The sequence below is a fragment of the Dendronephthya gigantea genome, unplaced genomic scaffold (assembly GCF_004324835.1).
Source record: "Dendronephthya gigantea isolate DGI-Jeju-01 unplaced genomic scaffold, DenGig_1.0 000081F, whole genome shotgun sequence".
NCBI classification, from domain to species: domain Eukaryota; kingdom Metazoa; phylum Cnidaria; class Anthozoa; order Malacalcyonacea; family Nephtheidae; genus Dendronephthya; species Dendronephthya gigantea.
In genome coordinates, this window is record NW_021163091.1 from 778,291 (window position 1) to 787,901 (window position 9,611).

The window sequence follows — 9,611 nt, forward strand, 5'->3', positions numbered from 1 at the left end:
GCTGAATGTTGAACATATAACATTTCATATAAAATCAAAATTAAGGTCCCAAATCTAAGCTCGATGCTTTTTCAGTACTTACCAGGTAACCTGACCTGAAAAACTTACGAAACTTGAATAAACGCTTCTTTGGTTATTGATTTATGCTCTCTGGCAATGAAAACTATCCGACTAACAATGTCAATGATTACATTGTTTGCCTCGATCTCGGTCTATAGTCTGAAGTACATAAAACTGCTCTTTGATTAACAGTATAATATTTTTGTATTTTCTATGAATATAGTGTTTAATCATTTCAATGTCACAGCAAGTACGACAGTCCTTGTTCACGCTATAATCCCAAGAATTGAAGTTCTTGATAAATGTTTATCATCAAATGTTTATTTATCATGCAACGTCATCAAAAATCACCAACCCAAAGTAACCCGTAATGGTTAAAGTGGCAGTCAAGTCCGTTTTGCGCACGCGCGTGTTTTGTTTACATCGTGAACTATTATATATATTTTACATGACGTTTTCCGCCTATTACTTCCGGTTTTCACGAAATTTGAGAATGTTGAAAATTAAGCGCGTCTCTGTTATCAATACACCTTTTACGCAATGAAAAGCACGTGTAGTATCACGTGACATTTATATGTAAACAAAGCGTGATGTTCGGACAATGATAGCGCGCGCAATATTTAAATATCGAACTATGGTTGCCACAAAAAGATGTGCTTGGGGTACGTGCAAAAACGACTCTCGTTACCCTGAACGTATGCAAAAAAATGTAGAAGGTGATCCTGTGACATTTTTCCACTTTCCTGGAGCGAAGAGATGTCCAGAAAGGAGAAAACGGTGGATTGAAGCATGTAAACGTGGCGACTCATTCAATTGTAACAAGGATAGTTACGTTTGCAGTGTTCACTTTGTGGGTGAAAATGGGCCCACAAAAGAAAACCCTGATCCTATATCTGCAACAACAAGTAAAGAAAAGGTTAGTAACAACAATATTATCTTAAGTATGATGAGATTTTAGCCCACATTTCGTGTTTATTATCGACTGTTTGTTTACATACGCAGCAGCGCATGATGAACCGTAAACGAAAAATCCCTGTTGCCAGACAGAAGCCCGTGAAGAAACCTCGTCGAAGTGATGTAAAATCTGCTGCAAATTCGCTGCTAATGCTAGCCCAAGCACCGACGAATTGTTGCAAGACCGACACCGAACTTAATGTCGCTGAGATATTGTTGTCGTTTAGTGCAAATAGTGCTGCGACTGTTGGCCCTTGCAGCAATCTGTGCAGCGACAAATCCAACAACGAAGATCATCCTAGCATCGACGAAACTTCTAACGTAGAAACGTTTGTAGACGACAAGATTGAACAATCAGTTGTTTGTAGTACGCAGGTGAGCTGATAAAAGCAGTACTGAATGTTTTGCGCGTGAATTTCGGTGATAGTGTTCACATTTATGTTTAGACCAACGTTGAGCTTTGTCATTTGAACCCATATCAAGACAAAATGTTGGTAGACAGTGCTGAGATGCATAAGCATCTTTTCCTAGCTAAAGTGGACGATCCAAAAAAACGATGCACTATACAGGTGAGTAGTTAGTTTTGTTTTAAAACAAGCTGTGTGACGTGATTTATTACAACTATTTATTGTCTTTGCAGGCATGAGCAAGGAATGCCTTGATACGATTTTTAATGAAATCTTAAAACAAAAAGCAAAACGAATTCACTATTGGAGGGGTAAAAAGAGAACGAAGTTGACGACCAGCCATAGTATGTATATCAAGAAGAAGTATGATATGTGCAAACTCACAACCAGGGAACAGTTTCTGTTCACATTAATAAGGTTGAGAAGGAATGTCAGTATTGAAATGTTAAGTGGTATATTTGGCATTTCTAATGGGACTGGTAGCCGGATTTTTGTAACCTGGATTCTCTTCATGAGTAAGGAACTAAAATGTTTTGTGCCCTTCTCAACGTTAAATGATTTGCAAGGGATTGAATTTCCAACGGCACTTCGAGGTATAAAGAACCTCAGAGCTATCATTGATTGCACTGAATTCTATGTAGAGAAACCTTCGAGACCACACTGCCAAAGAACCACCTACAGCCAGTACAAGTCCACCAATACCTTCAAGTTGTTGATCTCAATGTCTCCTTTACCTCATCTTAATTTTGTTTCAAGACTCTTCACTGGCAGTATTAGTGATAAAGAAATCGTAAAAGAAAGTGGTTTTTTGGATCATCTTGAAGCAGGTGATGTGGTGATGGCCGACAAAGGTTTTAATATTCAAGACCTGCTAGCACTCAAAGAAGCAAAGCTTTTGGCCCCACCTCTTTTAAGGAAAGGAAATGTGTCTGCTGTAACATCAACTCAAACTCGACGTGTGGCCACAATAAGAGTACATATTGAAAGAATGATCAGAAAACTAAAATGTTTTACTATTCTGAAAGGTGCTTTCCCTTTAACAATGAAGCCTCATGTAAACTCAATAATTGCTGTTTGTGCTGCATTAGTAAATTTGCAGCCCAGTTGTATAAACAAGGAGGAAGAATACTGTAGACTTGAGCTGTAAATTATTTTCTATGTTTTGCCAATAAACTCAGTCCTGTAAGTTGGTTTCTAATCCTGGTTCTATTTTCTTCAGCTTCATCTTCTGTGAACCAACAATGAGTCAATTTGACATACTCATCAGGATTTTCCTCATATTTTTCAATGTCCTGTAATTAGAGAAAGCACTTTTTGTAGAGTAATAGAAAACTATTCAATTGACATATTGAATACCATTTACCTTTTCAAAGCTACTGAGAAACATTGCTATGTAAATCCCACAGTTGTTAGTATGAGGATCCTGCCTTGGAACCTATATATAATAGACAAAAAATGGTTGCATCTAAAAGAACACTGAACAGAGGTTAAACCTAATACACTTTGGAAATACAAGATATATAGCACATATATATCACAAACCTTTAGAACATGGCATTTCAAACTTGTGCATCTATTGGGATTCCCTGATATATTAGACATATGATCTAAATAACTATATAAAAAGAAGACACATGAATACAATATTAATTGCATGTGCACAACTATATTGGCCTCAACAAACCCACCTGATTAAATACTTCATTTCAGCTCTTTTGCTAGAAATTTCCCAGGATAAAGAGTCCAAAAAAAGCACATGCCTGTAAAATGTAATGCAATACAACATTATTAATTATAAGTAATTAACACTTAATTACAGACAAAAAATATAATACTGCACATAATACCATGGGGTTATGATGGCTAGTAACCAGTGTAGCCTGCAAGTAAATGAATATATAGTTCATTTAGGATAGAACAATTTTCTATTGTGGATTACATTTAAATTAAGTAATCATCAGGTTGTTTCATACCTCCTGTTGATTGGAATTACTATGTAGTCATTTTTCAAAATATCTGCCTTGAAAAATGGTTGGGCTGATAGGATTCGTTCAGACCTACATTACATAAAACATAATCTGATACCAGATAGACATGTATATGCATGGTCATGACCAATTTAATAATAAATACTTGTGCATGCATGCAGTAATTGAGAAATACCTGCTTGTTGCTTTTCTTACATCTTGTTCCCCACAAAGAACAGAATAAAAAAGAGAATCGATGACTGGGAATGGACAAGCAAGTTCTCTACAATAAGAAGTGTTTTTTTTGTGATATTAATTTAACCAGTTCTGTGTATGAATTTTACATGAAGTGAATATCACAAGCTTTTATACACTTACTCAAATAAGACAGTTACAACTGTGTCATTAAGCATCATTCCTGGCTCGAGGGTTGTAATATCTTGCTCATACACTTCAATACCGTGAAATTTGAATGATGTTGTTGTAGTGGAATTGTTCCCATCACAATCCATAACTTGCATATTGCAAGGTTCATTGCAAGGTAATTGGGTTACCATAGGGGAAACTAAATAAATATAGATAACATAGAATGTATTTGTGATCACTTAGTTAGTAAACCACTATCTAGCTGAACAACTAATTGTAATTTAATTAAGCACAGTGCACTGCACTGACTCACCTGAATGCCCATTGTTGTTTGTAACTCTAGGTGCAGTTTCTTTGTTTGTATCTAGATTGTCCCCAGTTACTGTGTTAGCAACTAGACAAGCAACAGAACAAACATATATTTCACAATTTGAAATACAATCTGAAATTGTAACTCTGTGATATATATTGACAAATAAACATAATTACCATTCAAGTTTGAGTCTGCCATCATACAAGGGAGAACTTCTGCTTTCCAAAATGCTTCCAACTGATTGCAAACATGGTCCATAAATGCAGCATCATATGATCTGGCAGAACAAAAATTCCTTGACTTGTCCAAACAACAAAGTCACAATGAAAAAGCTCAGAAACAAACATTTGTGCCTGGATCTGGTGATAGTATGCACTGCTTTTGGTAAGACAGAAGGTCTTATCTTTTTCAATACCACCAATTTCTGGTGTCAAAAACGCTTTTTTGGGATGCATATCTTTGTGCTTCCATGGACATTTATATTCGACAACAACATCTGGACAATTACTGGAACACTGGCATGTCTTTATGTTGTCGAGACTGGCACCAAGAAATTTTCTCTTCTTTGAAATGAGAAAGCCTTTAGACACTAACTTTATATTGTGGTGTTTGTGCCTTTCAACTCGTAAGTAAGCATCCCTTGCACTTGTCTCATGAACTAACCCCCATGTTAATGAGTTGTGTGGTTGTTGTGGCAGAACAATGTTTGGTGGTACTTTGGGATTTGTAATCATGTTTACCAGACAGCTGACATCTGTCTTCTTTGGTCTGTTCTTTTCAATAGTTGCCTGTCTGGTAACAACACGCTTAACTTTCGATGCTGAAATGAAACCAGCTTTTTCACAATACCATTCTTTGCACTGGAACTGTTTTACCGTAGCCTGGTTGATATCATCAATCTCCTTGTCTGTGAATGATAACTTTTGAAACACTAAATCTTCTGTGGCATGCTTGTTGCTTTCCATGCAAATAGAAATTTTACGTTTCATGATCCCATCACTTGAACTGGTACCACTTGTACTCTTGTCACCATTTTCAATGGTCAATAGTGTTGGAGATTTCTTTGGTGCGCAGTATCGTTTCTGGAGTACTGGCAGAATGGCAGGACGTTGTTTCATTAGTTTCATCAATCCGGTAAGTCTTCTCAGCTTTCTTTTCTTTATGGGCTTTTGGTCCTTATGAGCTCTTACGTCCACGTCAATGTTTTGAGAATATGCGTGGTCCCTCTTCCTCAGTTTGTACGAAGGTAATTTTGGTTTTTCAATCACTAGGTCAGATACTTCGCATGCTTTCGTACTAGCGCTAGCTTTCTTGACCCACACACAACTGCCACTTGTCACGCTATCTTTACTTCGCGTGTTCAGCACCTCTTCCAGCGAATACATGGCGGCCCCGATGTGTTTACATCCCCCATCACGGCCTCCTTTGCACATACACTTCGCCTTCAAAACGCTACCTCGGTTGGGACCATGACCTTCCAAGATAAACCAAAGATCGTAGCAAGGTTTTCCATCATCAGTTTTCACCTTCATAGCTGGTCGCACCTTAGCTACATAGACATGAAGCCTTTCATTGTTCAATGTTTTAGTCATTAACGATTCTACATGGCCATCTTCAAATAGACTGTAGTCGTCGAAGGATTTGTACGCAGCTAGACCTTGCTTATCGTACGCAGTCGAATGGAAAATCAAATAGTTGAATATGTCGTACAAACCGAAAGATGGAGAGTCGATGAAGTTATTCATCACAGACATTTTAAAGGGGTTTTCGATTTCCATATCATTAATAATCAAACGTTCATCGCTTGCAGCACCATTCTTTCGATCGTTTGTTAAGGTTGGAAGTAGAGGAATACACATTCTTTCAACCGCAGCAGCTATTTTGATCAGCGTAATTTTATCATAGCCATTTACACTGACTCCTCTTGCAAGTAGAAAATTTTTAATTTGAACTACGGTCATCTTTTTAAAGACATCGGACTCGCGAGTAGCATCCATAATCCGGACAAAGCACTAACGAAACAACTTTTTACTTTATATATGAATATTATGCGAATATATATTCAGGCTTTCTATACGATTTAAATATTGCGCGCGTTTTCATTGTCCGAACATTACGCTTTGTTTACATATAAATGTCACGTGATACTACACGTGCTTTTCATTGCGTAAAAGGTGTATTGTATGAAATTTGCATACTATACGGTGTCGATTTCATATCTTCTGATTTCTACACTGTTGGACAGCGATTTTTTTCTACACCGTTGAATTGGACAATATTACTTGTCGATATGGACGAAAGTTTGGACGTTGGGGATGCAGAGCGATTACAAATTGAAGGGATTGCCCAGGTCGCTAACTTAGATGATAATACAACGTGTTCCTGCGGTGGTATGTGTTTGCGCGAAATAGGACGAAATGCTTGCCCATGCAAAACGGCGAGACAGTATTGCAGTTTAGCGTGCCACGATGGACTATCGTTTACGTGTAGGAATCGCCGTCATTACATCGAAAGCGATTCAGATTCATCTGAAGAATACGAGGTAGGAAAAGTTTTAATGAGTTCTTCATGAGCTTCTGGATTTTGTTACACTGTAAATATTTATATATTTCCCTTTCGAATATCCCAGGACAATGAAAGTGAATTACAAGACGTGTCCAGTGACTCTGTCCAAACAAGGTCTAGAGGTAGATCAGCAAAACGTGTGCGAACTAGCGGGGCGAGTGGAAGCGAGGATGAAGGACAGGCCACCGAAAATCGAGGCAGAGGTCGAGGTCGTGGGAGAGGTCGAGGAAGAGGTCGTGGTCGAGGAAGAGGTCGGGCAAGAGGTCGCGGAAGAGGTCGGGGTAGAGGTCGAGAAAGTGGTAGGGGAAGAGGTCGAGGGAGATTAGTCGAGGAAGGCGACTCTCAACAACGCGTTATGGCTCATGACCAACAACTGCAGGCATGTAAATGTTTTTGACATTGTTCTTTTAACTACAGAGTAAAATTATAGGGCAATTAATTTTGAAATAAAATACAATTTCAGGACTTGGTTGCACAACTTGATGAGGCAGCAGTAAGGAGATTGGCATTGGAACTCCTGAGAAGACAGCCAGCAGCGTTTGCTGACTTGGTTGATGGAGAGTTGGCAAACCCAGGAGGTGAGCAAGCTCCACCACAGCCTAACCCCCCACCAGCACAAGCTCCACCACAGCCTAACCCCCACCAGCAGATAGTCCAGACTGGTGCTTTTGTGGTTGTTGCATCCCAATGCCAACACAAGAAGAAAACAAATGTTGCTGCCGTAGAGTAATGCCTTGTATTACAACCAGTCCACTTTTCCTCCAACTGGTTTTGGATGGCAATGTACTAGACATTGCTATGAGGTACAGAGAGGATGTACTTGTAGCTGACCATGCAAGAAATAACGAAAACTTTCGTCATGCTGCTTATAGACAGTACGTTTTATGGCAATATGGACGTCTAGGCAGAGGTAACAGAGTTGTTGTGCCAAGTTGCTGTGTGCTGAAAATAAGAGCGAGGTATCCTTCACCAAATGGATTGTATGTAGGATTCAGGCCAGCTAGACTTTGAAGACTATGTAAAAACTACTGTAATACTGATATTTTGGCAAGTTAATGAGTACATAATCATGTGTAGTAAATTATTGACACACTTCACTAGTGGCATGGCATGACCTATGCAAATTTATTCATTCACTATAATTTATAAGATACTTGCACACAATATTATGCATGCCTCCCCTACCAATATTTAAATTCCCACAAATCATCTAAAATTACATATATATAGTCCATGGATGTGTGACATCAAGTTATAGTGTCACAAGTAAGGTATTCCCTCATATCAAAACCTTGTTTTGTGTTGTCTCAGAAGCTCTTCCATTGGAGGCTGGGGTACCACAGCAATATTCCTGGCAATGTTCCGGGGGTCATCTGGAGCAAGACCTAACTTCTGTGTAACATGGCCAGGTGTTGTTCTTCTTTTTTCAAATATTGCAGTGATAATAGACAAGTTGGAAATAGACATACCTCCCACCAAAGTGGCCAGCAGAACAACCCCAATTAACAACTAGGCATGTTCCAACAAATGAATTCCTGAAATTCAATGGACGACTACATCCAACTCTTGTACAAACAGGACCATGCAGTGTCTTCAGTAGTTCCAAAATTATTGTGGTTGATGCCAAGCATAACTCTAGTTTTGGAACATCAGTGGATGGTATATGACGAACAAAACTTTGTTTGCTATTTTTTGGGGCTTTTTCAGTGCCATCATCATCATCATCACCATCATCACAATCATCATCATCATCAGCATCATCATCACTGTGACCATTGATTGTGGTATCTAATACCTCTTCTTCCAAGGAAACCTTATCAATGTCATCAATTCCAACCCTATATAATAGTATATAAAGCTCTATAGTCAAGTGATATATGCTATATTGGGTAGTCATTACATTTTATGTGATAAATTGTGATTGGTTGTTAAATCATCAAATTATAGTTTATAAACATACATTGGATGTTCCAATGATATTTGACTATTGTCCTCCAATTCACTATCATCAGAATCAATAGCTGACAGTGTTTCTTCTTCATCTACAGTTTGTGTCCTACAATAATTAGCAGAAATAACAATGTTATAATCTAATTCCCCATTGGGTAGTAATTACAATATACATCGACATGTTCTTTTATTATTGTTACTCAAAGGTACTTGGGTATTTGAGCGTGAATGTATGATTTATCGCTGGTACATACATGTATAAGAATCAAAACACATTTGTCAAAAAATACCTTAGTGCGTCTGTAGACCCGAGTAACAGACGTCTCCGTTTAGTAGCGACGGGAGGTAAAGATGAATGCCTCCTTGTATGAATAAGCGGGTCGATGATGAAACTAAAAGGGAAAATATAATAAAACATGGGTTACCTATCACCATTCATTTAAAGACCTTGTTTAAAGTGACATTGAATGTCGATATAAAACTTTACTTGGGCTAATGGCCATAGGCATTGCTGACCAAATCCGCAGCTCTGCTTTCAATGTTTGTCTGTGTCTCCGCGTCACTAAAATAAATTGGTTCAGATTCAGAAGAACGTAATTTATGTATATGCGTTTCCAAATTATGAATAATTCAAATTTCTCACCTCGAAATACGGGCACCTTTTTCGTAATTATCTAAAAGCATTTCAGCCAGTTGTTTGTCTGTCTTCAAGTCCAGCTCTTCTTTTAGAGATCGCCAACGCTGAAATTGCTCGTAAAGAGCTACTTTCGTCGAATCTCGTTTAGCGATGTAATCCTTGCGTTTAGTCTTTGCATCTTCGCTGCTTGGGAGGCTAAAATTCGCAGAGCTTTCGGCACTAACGCGTGAAGAGCTTTCGGAGTCCTCCATGTTGAACGCATGTGTTTTGTGTCAGCTTGCTCCTGACTAAATGCGCATGCGTATAGGGATATAATTCGATTAAAATTCCTTTCTGTGGGCCCACAGAAAGGAATGTGCGAACATGCGCAGAACGGACTTGACAGCCACTTT

General features: G+C 38.4%; 5 protein-coding genes and 1 long non-coding RNA gene across 6 annotated transcripts; 2 read left to right on the forward strand and 4 right to left on the reverse strand.

The window, feature by feature from the left end:
- Positions 1 to 1,591: 1,591 nt before the first annotated feature.
- LOC114532825 lies at positions 1,592 to 2,568 on the forward strand. Its single transcript, XM_028554419.1, has one exon. The coding sequence runs from the start codon at positions 1,657 to 1,659 to the stop codon at positions 2,566 to 2,568; it is 912 nt and encodes a 303-aa protein (XP_028410220.1). The 5' UTR covers positions 1,592 to 1,656.
- LOC114532853 (ubiquitin-like-specific protease 2) lies at positions 2,460 to 4,325 on the reverse strand. The gene is made up of 10 exons (XM_028554451.1): positions 4,244 to 4,325; positions 4,068 to 4,148; positions 3,767 to 3,953; positions 3,585 to 3,671; positions 3,395 to 3,478; positions 3,269 to 3,301; positions 3,110 to 3,181; positions 2,964 to 3,036; positions 2,785 to 2,856; positions 2,460 to 2,713 (listed from the first exon to the last, which is right to left on the reverse strand). Exons 1-10 carry the CDS (start codon positions 4,323 to 4,325, stop codon positions 2,570 to 2,572), a joined length of 915 nt encoding a protein of 304 aa, XP_028410252.1. The 3' UTR covers positions 2,460 to 2,569.
- A 35-nt stretch (positions 4,326 to 4,360) lies between these two features.
- Positions 4,361 to 6,157, reverse strand: LOC114532826 (the record flags this gene model as incomplete). The annotated part of the gene is made up of 1 exon (XM_028554420.1): positions 4,361 to 6,157. A coding segment is annotated over exon 1 (1,704 nt), but the record flags the coding sequence as incomplete, so codon positions are not given.
- Positions 6,158 to 6,273: 116 nt separating this feature from the next.
- On the forward strand, positions 6,274 to 7,362 carry LOC114532827. Its single transcript, XM_028554421.1, has 3 exons — positions 6,274 to 6,609; positions 6,697 to 7,011; positions 7,096 to 7,362. The coding sequence occupies exons 1-3, from the start codon at positions 6,358 to 6,360 to the stop codon at positions 7,360 to 7,362; spliced, it is 834 nt and encodes a 277-aa protein (XP_028410222.1). The 5' UTR covers positions 6,274 to 6,357.
- Positions 7,363 to 7,739: 377 nt separating this feature from the next.
- Positions 7,740 to 8,962, reverse strand: LOC114532848. Its single transcript, XR_003687982.1, has 3 exons — positions 8,873 to 8,962; positions 8,593 to 8,688; positions 7,740 to 8,470 (listed from the first exon to the last, which is right to left on the reverse strand). It is a non-coding gene; the product is annotated as an uncharacterized LOC114532848 (long non-coding RNA).
- Positions 8,963 to 9,074: 112 nt separating this feature from the next.
- On the reverse strand, positions 9,075 to 9,607 carry LOC114532828. The gene is made up of 2 exons (XM_028554422.1): positions 9,226 to 9,607; positions 9,075 to 9,144 (listed from the first exon to the last, which is right to left on the reverse strand). Exons 1-2 carry the CDS (start codon positions 9,468 to 9,470, stop codon positions 9,075 to 9,077), a joined length of 315 nt encoding a protein of 104 aa, XP_028410223.1. The 5' UTR covers positions 9,471 to 9,607.
- Between the last annotated feature and the right edge of the window lie 4 nt (positions 9,608 to 9,611).